We start from the raw sequence: 25,027 nt of genomic DNA, 5'->3' as shown, positions 1-25,027 counted from the left end.
GTTTCAAGTTGGTATCCAAAGGTGTGGTGCGAGGCTTGCATCCTAAGAAACCTGCCTCAGTAAGCAATTGGAGAGCATAGTGTCATTGACAAATGGAGATACCACGAGAAGATCTCGCAACTTCGATCCCTAGAAAATACTTCAAACTGCCCAAGTCCTTCAGTTTAAAATTACTATCCAAGAATATTTTCAAATCTAATGCTTCCCTTTCATTGTTCATACCAATAACAATGTTATCAACATAGACCAACAATGCTAAAAAAATATCACCTCTTGACCGAGTAAATAAAGAACTATCAGCATGTGATTGACGAAAACCAATGGCGATTAATGTGGATGAAAACTTGGAGAACCATTGACGTGAGGCCTACTTAAGACCATATAAAGATTTATGCAACTTACAAACTGCATTTGTAGGGAGATCTTCCCTTCGGCGGTGATATCCTGGAGGTAGTGCCATATACACCTCCTCAACCAAATCACCATGCAAGAAGGCATTATTTACATAGAGTTGGGTAAGAGACCACCCGTGAATTGCAGCCAATGCTAGCAAGGTTCTGACCGTTACAATTTTGGCCACGGGTGAAAATGTTTCAAATTAGTCCACCCCCTCTTGTTGTCTGTATCCCTTAGCAACCAATCGGGCTTTGTATCTTTCTAGTGAACCATCAGCTCGAAACTTTGCTTTATACACCCAACGACATCCTACAACACTCTTGCCATGTGGCAAAGAAACAAGAACTTGGTAAGGACTGGAAAGTTTATGCACACTAAGGACATAAGATAAAGGGTGAAAGGTGGAGGTAGAAGAAGAGGATGCAGTAGCGTAGCAATGATAATTACGCAACCATGCAGGTTTGGTTGAATTTCGATGTGGGCGGGCAGCAATCTCATTGTTGGAGTTTATAACCGGGGAATCCAAAGGTTGTGGAGATAAACCAATCTGAGTGGGTAACACAGAATCAGCAAAAATATTGGAGTCGACAGGAGAATGAGATTCGCATTGAAAGGGAAAAACATTCTCATGGAATGTAACATCTCGAGATATGTAAATCTCATTGGTGAGAAGATTAAGCAATTTATACGCTTTATAACCAGGGGGATAACCAAGGAAAACAGACCTTATTGCTCGAGGAGAGAACTTTGTGCGATGGCTAAGAAGAGTTGAACCATAACACATGCAACCAAACACCTTGAGGTGAGAATAAGAAGGACTTTTATGAAAGAGCAGATCAAATGGAGATTTATTTGACAAAAGGAAAGTAGGTGTGCGATTAATGAGGTATATGGATGTGAGAATACAATCACTCCAGTAGTCTAAAGGGATATGAGATTGAAATAATAGAGCTCGAGCCACATTCAAGATGTGCTGATGATTTCTTTCCACAACTGAATTTTGTTGCGGTCGCTCCACACAAGAATGAAATGGGATTATCCCTTCGGACTTGAAAAATTCAGAAAACTTAAGTTCTGGAGCATTGTCTGAGCGGACTGATTTTATTCGTTTATCAAATTGTGTATGAATCATCCGACAGTAAGAGTGAAATACATGCAATACATCAGATTTAGACTTGAGCAAATAAACCCAAGTATATCGAGAATGGTCATCTACAATTGTGAGAAAATATTTGAAACCATCAACACTTAAATGGCTAAAAGGTCCCCAGATATCAATATGAATCAAATCAAAAATGTTATTGGATATTGAATTATTTGAAATAAAAGGCAATCGTCTTTGTTTTGGCAAAGGACATATGTCACAGTTCATCACATCAGTATTGTTGATGGGATTAATGCCCAAAATCTTTCCCAAAACAGACAACTTGGGAAAAGAAGCATGTCCGAACCTATAATGCCAAATTTGAGACTTTGAAAAGAAAACATTACAAAGTGAAGCAGGAGCTGGAAATTGGCATAGAATGTATAGATCACCCATTCTTCTACCCATCCCAATCATCTTGTTCTGTTTGAGAACCTGAATATGACAAGAATCAGGAAGAAAAGAAACTGAGCAAGGAATTTGTTTGGTTAATGAGTTGATGGACAGCAAGTTAAAGTTAAAATTGGGAACATAGAGAACATCCTTCAAGATTAACTCACTGGACAACCTAACTGTTCCTATATGTGTAACAGATGCTTTTGAATTATTGGGCAATGTGACACTAGAACAGAACGGTTTAGAGTCGTGGAGTAACTTCAAGGAACAACAAATATGGTGTGTGGCACCCGTGTCTATGATCCAAGACAAAGAAATAGTAGGGGCATGATCAGTGGATAATGAGGATGTACCAGTGAAACAAGGTGTAATAGCAGGTTGGTGCTGTGAAACCAGAGTGTTGTTTTCACCAAGCTAAAGTTGCGAGCTTAAGAAAGCAATCAGCTGTCGGCAATGGTTTGGATTCAGATTCAGATTCTCACCAACTGTGGGCAGTATGTCATCAGGACAGCTGCGAGCATGATTAACATGGGCCTTTCCTTCACTCTGTTTTTGCTTATACTTTGGATGACTGGGAGGATATCCATGTAACTTGTAGCACTTGTCGACATTGTGATTAGGAAAATGGCAATGTGAACAAATAGGCCTATCAAAGTTGCTTCCCTTAATAGTAGGGGCACCTCTCACAGCAGCAACATTCGAGGTATTGAAGACCAAAGATTGACCAGGAATTGCAGCAACATCATGATGTATAGACCGCTGTCTTTCTTCCTGAACCACCAAAGAGAAAGTCTTCGAAATCACTGGCAGTGGTTCCATCATTAAAATTTGAGCCACGAATTTGAGCATATGACTCATTCAAACCCATTAAAAACTGAATCACACATTCCTGATTGTGATAATCCATCCATCCTTTATCGATCCACATTGACATACAGAAATTGGTTGAAAATCCTTCAACTCATCCCATAAAGTTCGCATTTTAGTGTAATAAGAGCTAATATCCATTGATCCTTGATGTAGTCCAGTCAAGAGCTTCTTAATTTGAAAAACTCTTGGGGCATTACTCTGGTGGAATCTATCTCTCAAATCATTCCAAATTTCATATGCTGTGGATATGTACAGTAAGCTATCCGCAATTTCTCGACTAACAGAATTCAAAATCCACGAAATTACCATGCTATTACAACGAATCCAAGAAGCATATAACAGATCAGTAGATGACGGGCGTAATTGTGTACCATCAACAAAAGAAAATTTGTTTTTAGCTGTCAAGGCCATTGAAATCGCTCTATTCCAGGTATTATAGTCGTTACCTGTAAGTAGGTGAGACACTAAAACCAAACCAGGATGATCGCCGTTCTGGAGGAAAAGCGGACTGCTCGAATCCTCAAAAGACATCCGACCACCTGAATTGTTCGAGCTTGTAGCTTGAGACGGAATTGGCACTTGATTCCCTCTCGCCATTGAATGCAATCAGAGTTGCAGCTCAAAAATTTGATTTATGCTCTGATACCATATTAGAAATTGAAGAACACCGGAAGCTAAGAAAACGAGAGGAGTGAAAAATCTATTTTCTGAAAATGAATCCAATGTCTTACAATAACCGTCAACGGTGTACCTTATTATATCAATACAAAAGTGCACAATTATGCTATAAGAAACACGTTTAACAAAAATAACAGAAGAAACGTGTTTCACTTTATTTAATATAAAGATTCGTGAGACCGTCTCACAAGAGACATACTCTACTTTTTATGCTAAAAATATTACTTTTTATTGTGAATATCGGTAGGGTTGACTCGTCTCACAGATAAAGATTCGTGACACCGTCTCACAAGAAACTTATTATTATTATTATTATTATTATTATTATTATTAATAATACAATGACTTTCATTTCATATATATATATATATATATATATATATATATATATATATATATATATATATATATATATATATATATATATATTGCCAAAGTTATTACCAAAGTTTGAAGGCTTATCCACTATGAAATGAAAGTCACTGTTGCTGTCCCCACCCGATTAGGCAACAATCTTCCGAAAATATCAGCGTCCAAGTGCAATCAAAGAGATTATTAAACATTATCTTATCTCCTTCGTTTTCTTCTTCTTCTTCTTCTTTTTATTTGAAAGAGAAACTTATAATTAAATTTATATACTAATCACATTGTATACACGTGTGTACAAATGTGTGGCTTGTTGTCACACTGTCCCTTACACATGCCCAAGGGGCTAATTAACCCCAACACTAGTACACTCAATCAAACAAAGTGAATATCTACGTACTTTTTACACACAAACCTAACCATCTTTGCAAATCGATTCCCTTCTTGCTTTGGATCGATCTACCTTTCCATGTCCATAGAGACTAATGGCCTTCCAATTTGTAGAAAACTCTTAGACTCACCAATCTTGTCGTTTCCATCTTTTTGCGACTCGACGTCATCGTTTTCATCTTCCTCCGGCACGGAATACTCAAAATCAACCTTGTTTTGGTACAACTTGATCATGATGAGATAAAGGGCCACGATGAAAATTGTCATCCCTATCACGTAGAAACTAAATTGAATGTTGACCAACGATTTGGCACGTTCTAGCGCCTTTTTGTCGTGGCACCGGACCACGTCGTGACCTTCCTCCAAGTTTATGAAGCAACCTTTAGGTATTAGACTAGGGGTCCATAACATGTACCCGATTACCACGAGCCAAACACCCTGGAACATAATACTAGCAGACCTCACAAAGCTATTCAAGAAACTTTGGGGATAACTAATGCCTAAAAGGGTGGTGGAAAGTGATATAAATATCGCAATTTGAAGAAGCCAGTGGTATTGGCCCTCAACCCCCATGTGATCAGAGGAGTGGAGATGGAAGAGGAGGAGTTGCTGCCCGAAAGCCACCGCACCTAGCAGATTGGTGAGTCCGTATTGCGCCGGGGGGTCAAGTTTATCTAGCACGATTGAGAGAAACGCATAGGTGAAAAAAGTTAAGGAGATATTCGAATGTTCGAAGTTGTGGAGATGGTTAGAGGGGATAGTTCCATCGGGGTCGAGAGGCTGGTGGCGATCCGGCCCTATGAAGAGTTCCATTGCTATAGACATGGAGCTTCCAATAATGATCAAGTAGAGCTCAAGATACTTGATTCTTGAGGTGGGAAACCATGGTGAAGACCTGTAGGATTTCGGGTTTACGGCGTGGAGTTTGATGTGATTGAAAAGATGCCATAATCCGATGATGAAAAAGCCAAATCCAGGTGCCACATGCCCGATGAAACTACCCATGTTTTGTTATAGTAGTTTTTGTAAGTTAGGTGCGAAGGAAATTTGGTAGTGGATGGGTTTTTATATACTGACAGGAGAAACATGAAATCTGTGGTCTAGATGCTTGTAAAGGACTACTTTTCGAATATTTTTTTTTTATTTTTTGGAAAATTCTGAAAGGTTTCTCTATCTTTGGTTTGCTTGGAGAACAAGAATATGAGATCGAGAAGAGTTGACCAAATACCGATTTCTATAATTCTCGCTATGAAATGTATTTTTATCTTTCATTTGGACATAACTTTCATTTTAACCAAACGATAAGTAATACAAAAATGTCGAATATCATCGTTTACACCAAAATAAATACATTACATATAACGTAAACTTTGTTTCATATCCATGAATTTTGAAACATACGAAGATTTAGATTCTACCAATCATACAAAAAGTGACAGTTTACGAGGATGGGTCATGATGCCACGGCATCAACACTCGTTCATGGAAAAGTAGATCTATTGTGATACAGTCTCACATATATTTATTCTTGAGACGAGTTTGATAAAAACTAAAATATTCCTATCTCAAAATTGACCATAAAAAACGTATCACATGAGGTTTTTGGTTTATGAAAATACCATGATTTTTTAGAAAGCACGTCACCGTCATCTCCTTTCTCATTAATTTCTTATATTATTTTACGGACACTCCATCATTTTTTAAATTATTTACTTCCAAACAACGGATGAGATGATGAAGATGTGGACATTATAGGAATTAAAAATTAATTAATTAAGACATTAATTAAATAATTAATAAATTTTAATTTGATTTGCGTTTCAACTAATTATTTTTTTTATTAATAAGTCCATCGAGTAGTGGCAACACATCAGATATACAATAGCAACCTTCATCGTTGAGAAAATTTAAGCAAATTGTGCTTTTTTTTTTTTAAGAAAATGGTTGGCTTAATTATATTATTAAGATCTACTTGCTAAATAATAAAATATTAAAGATTATGATTGATAATTAAGAGAGAAATACTTTAATTTAAACTTATCGCTCGTAAAGTTCTAGAATTTTTTTGCTCGAATCTATGGTCGAATCTGAAATATCTAATTGTCGGATAAAATCATATATGAATAAACTTTCGTCTAAGATTGTGTTAGACGAAAGAATTTCAAATCCATGAATTTCAACGAGTATAAACTCAAAATTCATTACTTGTTGGTGTGTTTGGTTGAGTTGATTAAATAAGGATATATTAATAGTTAAATATTTATCGTTAAAATTTTAAGATGTTTTAATAATCATTTTGACCCGGTTTAAGATCCAATTTTATTAATCAAATAGTTATTCATAAAATTAAATCTTAAACCGGGTTAAAATTATTATTAAAACAACTTAAAATTTTAACGATAAATATTTGACTATTAATCTATCATTATTTAATCCACTCAACCAAACACACCCTGTATGTTTATATAATATTTTTCGTTAATTAGAAATAATTTCAAGTTCACATAATAATGTGTTATGTGATATGTAAAAATAAGTAAAATATTAATTTAAGATTTGATCAATTCTTTCATTATTGACAATAAAATACATAATAATGTGTTATGTGAAATGTAAAAATAAGTAAAATATTAATTTAAGATTTGATCAATTCTTTCATTGTTGACAATAAAATTATAATCAAAATCTATGAATTTCAAATCCTACAACCTAAAATATTGAATCTTCGAACCAACATATAAATTAATTTTCCATGAATTAATTATTTGTTAGACAATTTGATCTCATGAGTATTTATATGCATAGCAAATTTTCCAAGAATTGTTACTTTTAATGCAAATTTTCCAAGAATGGCGTCACTGCTCACGTCACTGAATTACTCTTAATAATTCCTGGCTGCTTAATGTTTAGTCAAGTCAAATGCAACGGAGGTGTCAGTCAATTAAGACGATTTAATTCAATTTACATTTATAATTAAAAATAATATTGTTGATATTAAAAATAAAGTTTTTAAATAAGTTATTTCGAGTTGAAGATTTATTTCACAAAATTGATAGAGCAAGTCTCTTGCGAGACCGTCTCACGAATCTTTATCTGTGAGACGGGTCGACCCTACCGATATTTACAATAAAAAGTAATATTTTTTCATGGATTACCCAAATAAGAAATCTGTATCACAAAATACGACCCGTTAAAACATCACACACAAGTTTTTGCCAAATTTTGATATTTGAAACAATCTTACAGTATTTTTTGTTACTATTATATTATTAAACTCGTAAGATTTTGTTTCACCTTTAGTTAGAAATCAACCAACCTGTTTTTGGATTTTCCAAAAGTAATCTTCTAAACCTTAACAAAAAAAAAATTAATTTCTATTTTTTTTTTTCTATATTCCCCAACTTTTCGTGGGACAGCAAACCTAATCAGAAAAATTTCTATATTTAAAAAAAAAATGAAACATGACTAAAATGCAACAAATACAATGCACACAAGTCAATTATTGAATGGTCGAAAAGGGAATAGGTTCGGGCAGGCTAATTGGTAAAATAAAGACAAATTCATTAAAATTTATCATTCTTTAACACGAAATTATGAATTAACTAACACGTCTTAATTAAAACGACAGATCGAAAAACTCTTAATCAATAAGATCAAATTTCTTTTTTTTTTCTTTAATTTTATATTAAAATTTTAATATAAAATTAGACTGTTAAGAGTTGAGACATCTTTTGGCGGCACGCAGCATGCACGTACGATGATTTTGTGTCAGTGGGTTTACATTTACGGGAGTGGAACAAAGCGACCTGGAAATATGTTTTGAATCTCCATTAGGAAATGATTCGTATATGATAATCCAGGTGAAATTTAAAATATATTTCACGGGATACATGTGTCAAATAACGACTTCACATTTTTCGAACACATTGTAGCACGATCACATTAATTTTCACAATAATTTAAATTTAATTGTTTCGTTTCACGATTAAAAATCAGTGAGATTGTATCGAGTGTCCTACTCCTTCTTTGGTTAGTCTTTATTTTACAACATATTATCAACACAATTTTTAAAGTTGTTTTTTTTATGTGCATATTTAAATTTTGCTTTATTGTTTATTCATGAATACATGATTTTTAATATGGATTGTTTTATATATTTGATCTTATCATGATATCTCAAATTTTAATTTGTTGCTTTTGATATGTCAGACATTAATTATGTTTCTTGGATAATAGATATTGAAATTTATCTATTGATTCTATAGACATTGAAATATCATCAAGGAGAAAAATAATGAATCACCGCAAAATCGTGCGAAAACTATGGTATTTTTTCGTCACCACCTTCATGATGGTTTGAAAATTGAATATTCAATGATCTATGATCCAATCGATCTTTGACAAAATTTGAAACAAAGATATAGCTATAAGAAGACGATGATTATCCCAAAAGCAAGTTACAAGTGGACACACTTGCGCTTACAAAACTTTAAATTAATTTAAGTAAATACACTTTCGTTTCGGTTCACAATTGAAATTATGCAGAGAAAAAATAACTTATGAGGATTTGTTGAAAAAAACATAATCCATTTTTTATATCTCTAATGTGCTCCTGCAATAGCAATATAAAGAGAGGTTTCAAAAAATATTTTGAATTGATTTCATGTCTGCTTGTGGAAGATCAAAATAATGAATTATGTGGGCGATGCAGCTCCAACATGTGGGGCTGCAGCGCCTCGCAAACTGCACCTTTTTCTTTAATCCCACCTACAAACAGCACAAAATATCAATGAGGAACTATCAAAATGATTAAATTAAACCATGAAAAGTATTCCAATTACGCAAATTAAACCAATGAAATATTTGTATAGCAGTTGGACTCTGAAACTCACCAATCTTATCATTTCCATTGATTAGAGCCTCAACATCATTGTCGTTTTCATCTCCGTCTAACACAAAGTTCGTTAGGGAGTATCGACACTCGTTCTTTTTACGGCACAACTTGATCATGATAAGATAAAGGGCCACGACGGAACTTGTCGTTCCCAATACGAACCAACTGAATTCAATATTTGCTAACGATTTGGCACGTTCTAGAGCCTTTTCGTCGTGGCACCGGACCACGTCGTGACCTTCCTCCAAGTTTATGAAGCAACCTTTAGGTATTAGACTAGGGGTCCATAACATGTACCCGATGACCACGAGCCAAACACCCTGAAACATAATACTAGCAGACCTCACAAAGCTATTCAAGAAACTTCGGGGATAACTAATGCCTAAAAGGGTGGTGGAAAGTGTGGTAAAGATAACAATTTGAAGAAGCCAGTGGTATTGGCCCTCAAGTCCCATGTGATCCGTGGAGTGGAGATGGAAGAGGAGGAGTTGCTGCCCGAAAGCCACCGCACCTAGAAGATTAGTGAGTCCGTATTGCGCTGGAGGGGCAAGTTTATCTAGCACGATTGAGAGAAACGCATAGGTGAAGAAAGTTAAGGAGATATTCGAATGTTCAAAGTTGTGGAGATGGTTAGAGGGGATTGTTCCATCGGGGTCAAGGGGCTGGTGGCGATCCGGCCCTATGAAGAGTTCCATTGCTATAGCCGTGGAGCTGCCAATCATGATCAAATAGAGCTCAAGATACTTGATTCTTGAGGTGGGAAACCATAGTGAAGAGCAGTAGGATTTAGGGTCCATGGCGTGCAGTTTGATGTGATTGAAAATATGCCACAATCCGATTATGAAAAGGCCAAATCCATCGGCCACATGCCCGATGAAACTACCCATCTTTTTCCAACATTTGGAGTAGACAAGTTGTTTACATTTTGTAAGTTCGGTGCAAAGGGATATTTAGGTAGCGGAGTAGGACAAAGCAACCTGAGATTCTGCAGATCCTTGCTCTCTTGATCGATTTAAAAAAAAAAAACACGTTTAAAAAATCTTGCAAAATCCGTATATATTATATACATGTAAAGCGAGCATCAAGGGCATCGGAATCTGACCAAAGACTAAAATTTATAATCTTTAATTTTGCCTCGAAATACGTTTTTTGTATTGAATCTACACTAGGAAATGATGATTCAGATATCATATCCAAGTGAAATTTAAAATATATTTCATAGTTAAATTGTTATATTTTAAATGAATAAATTACACATAAGATTTTAAAATCCAGTTCATACTGTAACATATAACGATAATGCGAAAATGACAGTTTACCTTTAGCTTTCACGTTATGTGTCACGTGACGACTTCACACTTTCCAAACATATGTGCTTATATTATTTAATGGGATCAATCTGTTTTCTCATTAATTTCATTGTGGACACTCCATGATATATATATATATATATATATATATATATATATATATATATATATATATATATATATATATATATATATATATATGATATTGCTAAAATCGGTGATGCTAACGAGGAGGTCAGATCTTTACTTGGGGAGCTCGGATCAGATACCTCGAAACCAAGAAACACAAACAAGAGTGTTAGAAGGGGGCCGGAAGGTTGTTCCGACGTGGTCCCTCCGACGCTCAAGTCAGAGAATAGAAAATTGAGAGTGTAATGTGTGTGCTGAGAGAATGTGAAAAGTATGAATCATAAACAATAAACGAAACATGGTATTTATAGGAGAACAGTAGAGTCATAGTTTTGGTAGATTGAGATCCCCAGAATCTTTGGAAGATTCGTTTAAGATTTTGCACCAGATTTGGTTAGATATTGTGCCGGATTTGACTAGATCTTTAATGGACCTTACCATTCTGGGCTTTGATCTCTGCGGGCTACGCGCTTAATGTCCAAGTAAGAGCTCTCGTGGATATGAGCCCACCTGCCGTTTGGACCCTATGGGAGCTCGACCAACACGTCTCCAATCGTCCCGGTATCGCCATGTAGGAGGTCGGCTCGGCTTCATGTTGGGAGGTCGGCACGGGACCTCGGCCGGCCTCTCTGATCGACGGACCTGCTGACTTCGGAGGTCGGCTGGAATGACCTCCTACGGATGACTTCAAGTGCTCCTCTGAGTGCTGGGCTTCCCTCGAGATGGGCTATCGAGAGCGGGCCGAGCCCATCCTCCATCCGAGGATATCAATATATATATATATATATATATATATATATATATATATATATATATATATATATATATATATATATATATATATATATATTGGTCGATATGAATACTTTTTATGCATAATTTTAATTGATTTCATCACCCATGCTGCCAAGGACGGACTTATGCTTGGCCCGTCCTAGGTTGTAGTTCAATCATTTTTTTTACAAGGATTTATATATATTCAAGCCAATTATAATTTTATTTTATTTTGGTAAATATATTTAGAGATTTAAGTATGGTCTAATGTTTTTTTAAAAAATATTACGAGATTCAATGTGTCCATAATATCAAATTCTTTGTACCAGGTACAGAAAAACTAAAGTTATCGCCACTTCATTTTTAATTCTCCCATGTCAGACATTAGTATCTCCACTAGTGCAAGACATATCTTTTTTAAATTTTTTTAAGTATAGCTTTTTACGTGGTTACATATTAATTTAAATAATATATAAATTTTGAAAAATGATATTGGTTAAACTTTTTTTTTAAAAGGAACTCTCCTATTTCAAATACGCTATATATATATATATATATATATATATATATATATATATATATATATATATATATATATATATATATATATATTGAGACCGTCTCACGGATCACAATCTGTGAGACGGGTCAACCTTACCCATATTCACAATAAAAAATAATAATTTTAGCATAAAAAGTAATATTTTTTCATGGATTATCCAAATAAAGATCTGTCTCACAAAATACGACCCGTGAGACCGTCTCATACAAGCTTTTGTCATATATATATATATATATATATATATATATATATATATATATATATATATATATATATATATATCAATAAATTCACTAGCCTTCAACCTGGATTTAAAAAATAAATAAAATGAGAGATTATCTTGCATGTCATTGAGTTAGCGACTCATTCTCGCATATCATGTTTGCTTCTGCGTCACTATTTTACAGACGCGACACACATTCCTTGGGAACAAATCTGTAATAGAATGAGAAGGATCCTTTTGGTAATTGAATTTTGTGTCTTAAATTATTTGAAAGAATATATTCACAACTTTGTTCCAGTCCAAACTGCATTAAAAGTTTGAAAGCATTCACTCTTGACAAGTATTATTGATAGCAATAGGCATAATTTATTTTCTTTTATATGATGGTAACTTCTAGACTTGTGTTTTTCCCTTTTTTCGTCGGATATGCAACAAATGCACACAAGTCGAGTATGGAATAGTCGAAAAGGGAATTGGTTCGTGAAGGCTAGTTGATAAAGATCAGCAAAGACAGAGAACTGCATAAAATTTTATCATTCTCAACAAGCAGCACAACGAGAAGTAACACACGTCTTAAAGCGATAGATGGAAAACTCTGAATCGATAGTCTTTAAGATGTAAGATGAACTTTAAAAAATCACTTTAACATATACAAACGTTTGTTTCCGATTCTATAAAAAGTCAAGAATGATGAAAGCAAGTATTATGATGCATAGAGAACTCAAAAACTCTCTGAGAAGATTAATTCCAGATGGACGAGGCAATGGCAACCCGGCAACAAATCTTCAACAAGCAAGCTGAGGAGACACAGATATCAAAGAAAAACGTGAGGAAACTAAAATGTATGAGGTCGAGAGCGACTCGCGAGTGCGAGTAGGGAAGGATTACCTCAGGAAATAAAACCACTGAACTCGAGAATAGCACCCGGGTTGTCCTGGTTAGTTGAATAAAACAGCTTTTGAAAAAAATTGTAGTAATTCAATAGATATTTAGGAGCTAAAATAAGTAATTTTTTTTTCTAAAATTAGACTGTTAGATTCCAAGAAGTTGCGACTTGCCCCTTCGTAGCCAATAACTTTTAGACCCCTGTAATTGGCAAAGGATATAATGTCACTACTTCATGTAAGCATCTCAGAAGAGTAATAATAGCTAATGAAATTAAAAGGGTAGATGAGTTCAAAGCAATAGGTTTTAAGGACAATAAGGTTCCATTTTCTGGGATTTTATTCTAGAGGAAATGATAACTGACTTTTGTGTTGATTTCCTTTAAAGTCTCCAATGACTCAGAAAGCTCTAGCTGTTTGGAAGCTGTTGCAAGCAGGGCCTAAACACAAAGATTTAACTCTGTAAGTGATAATCATTTAAAGGATCAGATTCAATGGAATCAAGATGCATATTATGATAAAGACTGAACCCTTAACTACACGTGATACCTTTTTCGTCTTCTGTAAATCATGCTCAATTGATTTTATGCGATCCAGAGATTCAAGTAGTATGTCATCTTTTTCTGGTGGAATTCCTGCAGGTTTTTTCAACAGTTCAGTCACGGCATTCTCTAAATGCTGCAATTTCTGGCAGCATGGATGGAGAAGCTCCACAGTATTTGGCTGCACCAACTGTTCATCCCGAGAATTTCCTTGATGATTTTCTGTTGCAGTTTCGTTATTTTGCACCTTGAATAACCTGCAGACCAGCGCACCGAACAAGAGATATATATATGCAAGTAGCCTGAAGATTACATCTGTCAATGTTGTAGTGATTGATCCCTTTACCAGCCTCGTTTGATAAGTCATCCTTGTCAAATCTATAGCAAGGCCAAGATAAGTTTGTATCGGATGCTCGAGATACATGTAAACTGCTTCATAGCAACTATTAAATACTTAAAACGATGACAATTTATTCTTCTAGGAAAAAATCCAACTTAAAGATGCAGAACATAGTGTTAGGATATTAAATCAACTGGGCCAAATTAATAAAGATGGAGGTATTGTCTCGGGCCTACATATATCGGGCCCATTATCACACAAGGATAGGATATTCCAGAAGACTTGCACCTGGAAGGGGAAGGGTATATAGAATACAGAAGAGGAGAAATTCCTGAGAGACGGTTATGAAATCATTTTCTTTCGAGTGTTACTGGCAGAGAGCTAGGGGAAGGAATATTTTCCTTTGTACAGAGTTTACCTCTGGGAAAGAACAGTTGTTATTTTAACCTTCATATTATTAACACAGAACTTTTATTTCTCGTTGGTGTGTGCACGTATTCTTCTATCTTTTCTTCGGTTATATTTTGGCCATTGAACCGGTGATCTAACAATTGGTCCAACCTGCCATGGCCACAACAAGATCTGAAGTGAGGGTAGAGGAAGTGGGAAAACCGGTGTTATCCCTCCAGGAAAGTATGGCCTCCATTCACAAAAGGCTCGATAAATGGCCTATCTACTGGAACAAATGTTTTGACTATAGATCTTCCTAGTCTCACAGATTAGTGAACAGTACAGAAGTTTCTAATATCCATTACTTGCATTAATGATTTTCTTAGAAAATATAGAATTGTGGCAACTGCTGATGCACAGCAGAAACGAAAAAAGTAACATAATTTTCAAAGCAGCTTTGTCTGGTACATGCTATACTACTGCACATCTTTGCTGCAAGTAAGACATATGCATGATTCGACAGGCAAATGATCAGAATATTAAAGCCATGATTAAGTAAGATCAGCATGTTGTCTATGTACCAGATGGACCATGACTTTCATCTCTTGCCACAAAATTATGGGGTCTCCATATTGTCCCCTGAGTCGATAACAAAAAAAGAAATAAGAAATAAGAAATAAGAAAAAAGAATTTTCACCCTAAAATAGTTAGCCATGTGGCATTCTTCAATTACAAAAAAGAATTTAAGATTGTGGTCTGAGGGTCTGGTAGCAGGGAAGAGAATGGATATATTACTAAGATGTAGGAAGAAGGGTAGAAAATACTATCTTATCCCACCCCGCAGCCAGAGTTGTATTGGCTACTTCTGTTAGGCGCAAGAACCCTGTGAAGGCAAACAAAGAGAAGTTCTAGAGACTCGCTTGGTAAACTAGATCGCTTTAATTTCCATTCAATAGTCGTGTAGAACAAATTGATAAGATAATGCCGCCAAATTGTGAAACACTTATAGTATGAATGAAATAATAGTTCTTAAAGTAGCTAATCGGTAAAGAATTCATTCCCACCCCACTTGATTCACTGAAAGACATCGATTTAGCAGGTAGATCTTTTAACAAGCGATCAAGGTCTTCACTCACCTCAAGAAGTTGCATATAAGTGAACTGCATGATCGAATTTCTAAATGAAATATTCCACCATCTTCAAGCGTTAAACAAAAAGAAAAGCTTGTGATCTCATATTTAGACCATGCCAATTATGAAATCAAAATTGTGTTTTGTTTAAATAGTGAGCTGTTTCCGGGAAACATGGACCAGTCCTTGTAACGCATGCAAAATAACCTTACTCATACTAATGTTATATGAACCTCAAATCTCTTACATTTGTATAATGTGCTGCTTCCATGGTACGATGAGAAAGGGATTTTAAAAGAGAAGCTTGAGCAATTTCACCCCTTGATTTCTGTTCAGAGAAGCAGGGCACAGTTAGTTAAATAATACACAGCCTAAGGTGAATAAAGTCGGTAATCACACTTCAGTAACCATATTGACTTCCAAATGATTAGCTTGAAATCATGACTGACAGAAAAGCTTATTGGAACAGTACTCAGGTAAAGTACTAAGACAGGTTCCATTTTCACTAACAGAGTCCAAAAGAATGATGAAGGCACCCAAAACGTATTTCAATCGTCTTACTGTTGGATCAATTAGTTCAGTTTCGAAATAGGCATGGTCCAAGAGACTGGCAATCTTCCTTGGATATACCGCTCCACCATCATGTAAAGCATGTACCAACTGCAAATAGGAGTTATATAATTATAACGATAATTAAATATGCAAAAGTAAATGAATATGAACAACAAAAATCAAGAAATAGACTATTTTTTCCATACCAACATCCATCAAATGAACAGTAATAGAAATCTAACTATTCACACCTTCATCAGTTGAGGATCATTCCATGGTCCCTTGTCAGATCCAAGGCATCCACCTTCATTCGGGCATGAGCAGGATCCGCCCAGAAAATTTGGTAATTGACTGCAGATAAAAGGAAAGTTCAATGGATAACGTAAAGCCAAATCTTTGAACATTTTGACATCACAATGAATAATATGGTTTAGCAGGATGAAAATCCCCCACCCCGCTTCTATAAATTCCAGTAGCTTAGTCTGATATTTGGCGCCTAAAACCTGTATAAAAGTGATGCTTAGTCAATTGAAACTACCATTTGCTCAACAAAATTTGCAGGGATTAAAAGGTTATAGATACTTTACATGTATTTTAGCTGTTGTCCTTGGATCAAGTAAACCTTTTGCCCAATTCCATAGACATTTGAATCCAGTACCAGCGTTGACTATGAACATAATATGCAATGTCTGAAAAGGATGAAAGTGCGTTAGTGCTCATAACCAAATAAAAAATACAAAATTCGCTTAAAGAAGCTGAAGAACCTCAGGATAGTAGTTGCCATCTATTTTCTGCATGCGCAATACTAGATCACTTGCTACCTTGCCAAAATTCATCCAGTTCTACATTCAATGAATAAGCACAAATATTCAAAACAAACGTCTTGCATTGATAGAAGAAATTGGAGCATAATAATCATGTACTGAAACAACATGAACTTTGTATCTTGATTTGAACAGACCAGACCATGCACATCCAAAATTGTTGTTGTTGAATCAATATGGCGCTTTGCTGTAATCGAGCAAGCAGGAAACTTATCCCCAAAAGCTTTTTCAAAACCTTGAATGTGATATTTTAAGAACCTATCCACAGTGGTGACACTCATAAGCTTGCTAGGGTCAATTTTGCCAAGTCTTTCAATGTATATCGGGCGCCCTCCTTTATCTACTCCATGATATCCATGAGGATAATGCCGTTGAACTTCTTCATATTCATCATAAACAAAATCCTAAACATTGACAATTGTCATGGTATAGGTGCAAGTGAGAATTAGAACCATATGAATAGCAAGCAGAAATAGATCTCGTCAATAAAAAAACAAAATGATTATTTTAAAAACCCAAGAGCCTTGCTCTTTGACCTTCTAAACAAAATTAGAAAGAAATCCCTAAACTAGAGAAAAATGCCGTAAAATATGTTGGTTAATATCTACAGAAAAATAGGATAAAGCTTTAAACGTGAATATTGTTCATAAACCAATGGGAAACTAAATGATCGGGCAGATGATACCAATTTACATTATAATTTGTCAACGGGTTATTCAAACACTTCCCCCAGAAAATGAAAATATGTGGAAGAAATAGTAATAGATTTTTTTACAACAACCAACTAAACAAACACAGAACCAGCTTCCTAAATTATGATCCTGGTTATATAAACAAATTATTGTGACACATACATCAAAGTTGTTATCCTATAAGAAAAGGAAAATGAAGGATTAAAGTACAAATAGTATGATGGCATAATTTACCTGAATAATAGAGTCTACACCGAACTCTTTCCTCCAGTTCAGCATTTCCTCCCACATGTGAACTGTTTTATCATGGTCAAACTTCCTCGCTTTGAGAAATCTGAAATAGTGCACATTTTTCCAATTTAAGGAAAAAGAAATATTGTTTTAGAAGCATGGATTGTTTTGATCACATTTCTAATCGACTATGATAGCTGATAAAGAAAAAAAAGGGCCTGCAAGAACTTAGAAGCAGAACCGCAGAAGTATCTTTGAGCTTAATCAAACATATTATGTATATCATGAATACATTGCATTGATATAGGTAAAAGCCCAATATTATCATAAAAGATATAATATCAAAAGTGTTAAATAAGATAATATATTTTATGTGTCGTTTTTAAAAGTCCAATGTCATACATTTCTTTGCATATAAAAGAAGAGAGGCAGAGATCACAATTTACTGAAAAAAAGAAAGAACAAAATCTCCAGGTGAGTTTTTTCTTGTGTAGAAACACAATGACTCGTGTTAAATGCCAAGAAACCTAATAAGCAAAACGAAAAGTGAAAAGCACCCATAATCACAACGAACTCGACGGATCAGAAGACGTAGATTCTAAACCAAGAAGATATATGATTTGGCATTTAAATTGAAGAATCAATCATTCAACAATTATAATAATGAGAGTAAATTCATTCTTAAAAAAGTAGTAGAGATAATAATAATAATAATAATAATAATAATAACAACTCCATTATTTCAGCATTTTATTTTTGGATTGGTAAGAGTGATAATGTTTAAGTTCCAACGGAACAAAACAGGGTAGGAAGGAGTACTTAACTTAGGCCATTGGTCTTTCATCGGAAGAATGGTCTCGAATTCCGAAAGATGTTTCAGAAACTTCTGAAGACTTGTGACAGCAGACCAGATTTGAAAAAAACATAAATAAATTTGGTGACAAGTTTTCTTAATTGTTACAAGTTATTCCATTTATGTGACATGATAAACCAGAAGACAATAGAAGTTTATTTCATCAAGAAGCAAATTGAACCAAACAAAATTTCTGTCAATGTAGGGCAGCTGTATAAAAATTTAAAGATTCAATGTAGATGACGACCTCAACAAAGTATGATAATCATCGTGACGAACCGGAAGTAAGTCTTTTTCAATCAAATCATTACGAAAAGCATCAACTGCCTTTTCTTCCACTTCATCTAGAAACTCTTCGGTAGAAATTGACGCAAATCTGCAATGCACAAGCCGCTTGCTGTGTTTCTTTAAAGTATGTGTGATTCTAGTCGAAGCACTAATTGCTTTTTTCCTTAAAGATCTCATCCGACGCCTTCTATTTTCATCTGCAAACATGATCTCAAGATCTGATCTTTTTCCTTGGTCATCTTCATGAACAGGAACTATTTCTACACATGAAAATTCAAAACAATCGACTAATTGAGTGAACAAATTTTGCAAGCGATCAATATCCAAACTTTTGGACTTGAAATCACAAATACCTGACATTCTTCAACCAATCACAGTTCAATCCCAGCAAATATACAGCATCAATCTAACAAGTAAAGCCCGTCAATTTTGCAATAAGAATTGGAGCAAAGGTATTACAGCGCAGACTTTATAAAAATCCAATAAAGTAATAACTGAAGAACAGATATAGTAAACCAAAGGGAATAAAGAAACTCTGAACCACCGATTCCTTAAATCTCCATATTCATACTTGAAGTTCACTTGCCATCGAAACAGGTCAAAAATGGACTCAAAATGGCGATAAAGCCAATAAAAAGCGACAAAAATCATTACACTCTACACCTCGACATTTTTCAAAAAACTGAACATAATCTCGGATGCTAACAAGGCAAGTAATAAACATAAATATAAACCAACAAGATCCTGAATCACTTAATTCAGAGATATAAATCATCGACAGTCTATATATACGTACACAAACACATATGTATAATCAAACAGCAGTTACCTTCCAGCTATCAGCATTCAAACAGCGACGATGATCGGTAAAGCGTGATCACTCCTCCCTCCTCGCCGATGCATAAATACGCATTAAAGCCATATATTGGTACATGAATCCACTTGTTTATCTTCTACAAGCACGAATCTCGTGAAAGCTAATCGTGAATAACATCACTGTTACATATAAATGTTCGTAGTATCTATAGGTAGAACAGAACTGTATCGAAAAGGTATTTTCTGGTATGAAAGAGCACAGAAACGATGTCGCTTTCGAGAAGTAGGATCGACGTACAGCGACGGAGGAGCTGGAGAATGTACGCCCGGTTGCTTTCACGCCGGCGCTAGTGCGATTTTTGGCTTTTCAATTAAACAAAGTTTTTAATGACAAATGACATGATAAACTAAATTTAATTAGATTTTCATTTGGATTGCGGGGTTAGGATCGGCCAAATTTAACATAATTTTCTTTTTAATCCAAGTTAACATAATTACTATTACATATGTGTATATTTTTTCTCCCAAATAAATAAATAAATAAATAGCCGCCCTCATATATATTTTAATATATAGTAGGTCTCCCGTGAGACAGTATCACGAATCTTTATCTATGAGACAGATCAATCCTACCGATATTTACAATAAAAAATAATATTCGTAGCATAAAAAATAATACTTTTTCATGGATGACATACCCAAATAAGAGATCTGTCTCACAAAATACGACATATAACACCATCTCACACAAATTTTTACCTTTAATATATGAGACGAGATAATTTTTTAAAATAACAAACAATACAATGGTTCATTTGAGTCAATGCGTTCTGCGTTCGAGTTTTATCTGTTAGTTTTCGTGCTATAAGTTGGTTTTTTGTTGTGAAATTATTATCTCAGTATTTTTTATCGTAAAACATTTATCTGATTTTTCCAGTATATCCAAATTACGAAGATGTTATATCGAAATTTTTATAGATCCACAGTTCGTTTTAAACTGTTTTAACTAATAAATTTTTAATAACACGTGAACCTGATCTTGATACGATCAATGTTATCAATCTCACATGATAACAATAGAGCCGTGGATCGAATATTCCTATGCATATCATCACTCTAGAAACTTTATCGACTGCTTGCACAATTTTTTTGTTTTTTGAAAGAAGCTTACACAAGTTTAACACGGTATATATTTATTTACGGAATGAAATTAATTATTGCCAAAATAATTAAGACATTAATTAATGTGGTCGTGGTGATAGGGATATATAATTGCGATACAAAAGCTCCGCCGCTTGAATTATGGAATCATTATTATAAAATTATTTGTGAGAGCTTTGGGTGTGGTAAAAGTTTGGCGTGCTTTAATGATTAAACTGGTTGTTTGCCATGTGGTCTTATATTTTGTCGACTAAATTGATTTAGTTGGTCTGAAAATTGACATATGACGATGAACCAAAATTAAAGTCGAGATGTGGTACATTTCTTTGCTTGTTTTGCTATAAAAAAAACAGGTTAGTTTATGTTATATCAGGTGTATTTCTCTCAAATTCTAATATCATTAAATCATGTGAATGTCTCGTATTTTTATAGAATTTGACATATATGTTATGATCCAATAACTAACACTTGATCACATCATAAAAGATAAATATGTTAAAACAGATCTCTTGTGAGACAATCTCACGAATCTTTATCTGTTAGACGGGTCAATCCTACCGATATTCACAATAAAAAATAACACTCTTAGCATAAAAAGTAATATTTTTTCATGGATGACCCAAATAAGATATATGTCTCACAAAATACGACCCGTGAGATCGTCTCACACAAATTTTTACCAATATTTTAAGTATAACATAAAATAATCCATAAACAACATGTCAAACTTGAATTTTGTTAACAAATTAATTTTTATATGATTAAAGATACATTTTAAGATCATGACTCTTTTAACAAATACAGAATTTTTTAATATTCCTTCCAAAAATGAATACAATTGAGTATATGATTGGAAAACATTATTTTAATTTAAATAGAGCAAAACCAACAAAAATCAATTATTTGAACTTCGAAGTATGAATTCCTTAATTAATATATTTATTTATTTAAAATATAAAAGAGTAGTTAAGTTTACTACTCTTCCTGGTTTTTTTCCACAGATTGATGAAATAACCACACTAATCTTTAGCTTTTAACCCAAATTGGAAAATAATATTTCTATTATCTCCCATTCGTATATTTATTTAAATCAATAAGAGTTGTTTCGACAACTATTTATTATAAAATGTTTTATAAAAGTGTTTTTTTTTTTTCAAAATTTCAATAAAAGGTTTTAAACGTTTTTAAGACTAAATATGTGTTTGAAAATTTATTCTATAAAAACATTTGTTGAACTTTTTTTATTATTCTAAAAATATCATAAAATAAATGTCACTTTTTTTTAATTTTTTTTTTAATAACTCGTTTCTTTTTAAAAAAATTGTACTTGGAGAATAGTTTTTTAAAAAAAATTCATGATTTTTTTTTTTAAAAAAAATCTTGTCCAAATCCATAGTTTAACTTTTTTTTTTCATTATTAAAAATTTATTTTAAAATAAATTTAAGGGTAAATTAGAGAAAAATACATCTGTGCATGATTTGTTTAAGATTCAGTACCCAACAGAATTTTTTTGTATTTTAGTACCTGACAAAAGACCACCTTAGTTTTTACTACATGTTTAATGTATTTTGACATTTTTACCCTTTTAATTAATAAAAAATATATAAATACTTATTTTTGTTGGACATATTCTCTTTCCACTCATCAATCCCGATGCATTTGGATGATATATATATTAAATTTAAATATTTTTTTTTAAAAAAACAAATTCACAACTAATTGAATTTTTTGAAATACTTAGTTTTGCTTGTAAAATACTTAATTTCAATTTTAAAATACTTGATTCAGTAAATGAAATACTCAGAATGTTTATTAAAAACTGGATATTCGAATATGCATTTAAAAAAAAAACAAGTTCGCAACTAATTGAATTTTTTGAAATACTTAGTTTTACTTGTGAAATACCTAATTTCAATTTTAAAATACTTGATTTAGTAAATGAAATACTCAGAATGTGTATTAAAAAACTGGATATTCGAGTATGCATATAAAAAAAAACAAGTTCGCAACTAATTGAATTTTTTGAAATACTTAGTTTTACCTCAGAATGTGTATTAAAAAGCTAGATATTCGAATATGCATTTAAAAAAAAAACAAATTCGTAACTAATTGTATTTTTTGAAATACTTAGTTTTACTTATGAAATACTTACTTTTAATTTTAAAATATTTGATTTAGTAAATGAAATACTCAGAATGTGTATTAAAAACTGAATATTCGAATATTCATTTTAAAAAAAACAAATTCGCAACTAATTGAATTTTTTGAAATACTTAGTTTTACTTGTGAAATAATTAATTTTAATTTTAAAATACTTGATTTAGTAAATGAAATACTCAGAACGTGTATTAAAAAAACTGGATATTCGAATATGCATTTAAAAAAAATCTCAACTAATTGAATTTTTTGAAATACTTAGTTTTACTTATGAAATACTTAATTTTAATTTTAAAATACTTGATTTAGTAAATGAAATAATTAGAATGTGTATTAAAAAACTGGATATTCGAATATGCATTTAAAAAAAATCGCAACTAATTGATTTTTTTGAAATACTTAGTTTTTCTTATGAAATACTTAATTTTAATTTTAAAATACTTGATTTAGTAAATGAAATACTCAGAATGTGTATTAAAAAACTGGATATTGGAATATCCAACGCAAGTTCACCAAATGCTCGCATTTCCATCCAAGATCCATTTGGATGACATGTTCATTTCATTTAATTATTTTTTTATTGTTAAAAAACAATTTCGCAACTAAGCATTGAACTTTTTCAAGTACTTAGTTTTACTTGCGAAATACCTAATTTCGATTTTAAAATAGTTGATTTGGTGAATGAGATACTCAGAATGGGTATTAAAATACTGGAAATTCGAATATGCAACGTAAGTTCACCAAATGCTCGCATTCTATCCAAGATGCATTTGGATGACATGTTCATTTTATTTAGAAATTTTCTTTATTTTTTTTTGAAAAAAATCGCAACTAAGCAATGAACATTTTGAAATACTTACTTTTATTTGCGAAATACCTAATTTCAATTTTAAATACTTGATTTGGTAATTGAGATACTAATAAAAGTTAATAAAATACTGGATATTCTAGTAGGCAATGTAAGTTCACCAAGGGCTCTCATTTCTATCCAAGATGCATTTAGATTACATGTACATTTCATTTAAATAATTTTTTTTAAATTTTTAACAGAAAAACAAATTCGCAACCAAGCATTGAACTTTTTGAAGCACTTAGTTTTACTTGCCAAATACCTAATTTCAATTTTAAAATACTTGATTTGGTAAATGAAATACTTAGAATGTTGTATTAAAATACTGGATATCGAATATGTAACGTAAGTTCACCAAATGCTCGCATTTCCTTCCAAGATGCATTTGGATGACATGTTCATTTCATTTTAAAATACTTGATTTGGTAAATAAGATACTCAGAATATGTGTTAAAATACTGGATATTCTAGTAGGCAATGTAAGTTCACCAATTACTCGCATTTCCATCCAAGATCCATTTGGATGACATGTACATTTCATTTAAATATTTTTTTATTTTTAAAAGAAAAACAAATTCGCAACTAAGCATTGAACTTTTTCAAGTACTTAGTTTTACTTGCGAAATAATTAATTTCAGTTTTAAAATACTTGATTTGGTAAATGAGATACTCATAATGAGTATTAAAATACTGGATATTCGAATATGTAACGTAAGTTCACCAAGTACTCACGTTTCCATCCAAGATGCATTTGGATGACATGTTCAAGGACTTTTCAGCAGCCAAAAAGCTTTGAAAAAGAAAAAAGGCTTAGAGCGAAGATTTAAAGATTTTCGGACAATGTTCTTCGAGAGAATATCTCGTGATAGGAACGAGTAACTTAATCCGTTGATTTACAATTTACAGAGAAATATGAAGTCGGATATACGTCGATAGTCATAGTTCAGTAGGTCGAAAGATAGTGGATTTAATAAAACGACATGCAATTCACCCTTGATAAATAATTAAAGAGATTTAATTACTTCACTGAGTTGAATTAGTTTGACATAGCTTGAGAGGGCGTGTTCAATTGGATATGAAATCTCGTCGAAAGCATAGATCATTGTCGAACGAATTAAGTAGATTAGCGAGAGGTATGTGAACCGAGATTCTCAATAAATTCATTTCTCAATTGAAATTTAATC

At 33.1% G+C, this 25,027-nt stretch overlaps 4 protein-coding genes across 9 annotated transcripts; all 4 read right to left on the bottom strand.

Moving 5' to 3' along the window:
- Nucleotides 1–2,350: 2,350 nt before the first annotated feature.
- Nucleotides 2,351–3,403, bottom strand: LOC140810464 (uncharacterized). The gene is made up of 2 exons (XM_073168318.1): nt 2,873–3,403; nt 2,351–2,707 (listed from the first exon to the last, which is right to left on the bottom strand). Exons 1-2 carry the CDS (start codon nt 3,401–3,403, stop codon nt 2,351–2,353), a joined length of 888 nt encoding a protein of 295 aa, XP_073024419.1.
- Nucleotides 3,404–4,071: 668 nt separating this feature from the next.
- LOC140810626 (uncharacterized) lies at nt 4,072–5,468 on the bottom strand. The gene has a single exon (XM_073168480.1). It carries the CDS (start codon nt 5,243–5,245, stop codon nt 4,310–4,312), a length of 936 nt encoding a protein of 311 aa, XP_073024581.1. The 5' UTR covers nt 5,246–5,468; the 3' UTR covers nt 4,072–4,309.
- Nucleotides 5,469–8,850: 3,382 nt separating this feature from the next.
- Nucleotides 8,851–10,066, bottom strand: LOC140809819 (uncharacterized). Its single transcript, XM_073167557.1, has 2 exons — nt 9,133–10,066; nt 8,851–9,007 (listed from the first exon to the last, which is right to left on the bottom strand). Exons 1-2 carry the CDS (start codon nt 10,019–10,021, stop codon nt 8,922–8,924), a joined length of 975 nt encoding a protein of 324 aa, XP_073023658.1. The 5' UTR covers nt 10,022–10,066; the 3' UTR covers nt 8,851–8,921.
- Nucleotides 10,067–12,714: 2,648 nt separating this feature from the next.
- On the bottom strand, nt 12,715–20,070 carry LOC140809455 (phosphatidylinositol/phosphatidylcholine transfer protein SFH9). Of its 6 annotated transcripts, XM_073167085.1 has the most exons (17): nt 19,973–20,026; nt 19,688–19,854; nt 19,212–19,264; nt 18,818–19,118; nt 17,721–17,820; nt 16,932–17,198; nt 16,735–16,812; nt 16,558–16,659; nt 16,424–16,473; nt 16,222–16,321; nt 15,980–16,078; nt 15,666–15,746; nt 14,870–14,927; nt 13,566–13,936; nt 13,382–13,456; nt 13,021–13,218; nt 12,715–12,929 (listed from the first exon to the last, which is right to left on the bottom strand). In XM_073167085.1, the coding sequence occupies exons 3-16, from the start codon at nt 19,216–19,218 to the stop codon at nt 13,165–13,167; spliced, it is 1,743 nt and encodes a 580-aa protein (XP_073023186.1). In that variant the 5' UTR covers nt 19,219–19,264; nt 19,688–19,854; nt 19,973–20,026; the 3' UTR covers nt 12,715–12,929; nt 13,021–13,164. The 6 variants fall into 6 exon arrangements, with proteins under 6 accessions (XP_073023186.1, XP_073023187.1, XP_073023185.1 ...); XM_073167086.1 differs by having other exon boundaries at nt 19,655–20,070; XM_073167084.1 differs by having other exon boundaries at nt 19,688–20,070.
- Nucleotides 20,071–25,027: the final 4,957 nt, after the last annotated feature.

Source organism: Primulina eburnea, chromosome 13, assembly GCF_022965805.1.
Source record: "Primulina eburnea isolate SZY01 chromosome 13, ASM2296580v1, whole genome shotgun sequence".
NCBI lineage: Eukaryota > Viridiplantae > Streptophyta > Magnoliopsida > Lamiales > Gesneriaceae > Primulina > Primulina eburnea.
The sequence above is the reverse complement of the archived record's forward strand: the minus strand, read 5'-3'. Positions and strand labels throughout refer to the sequence as shown.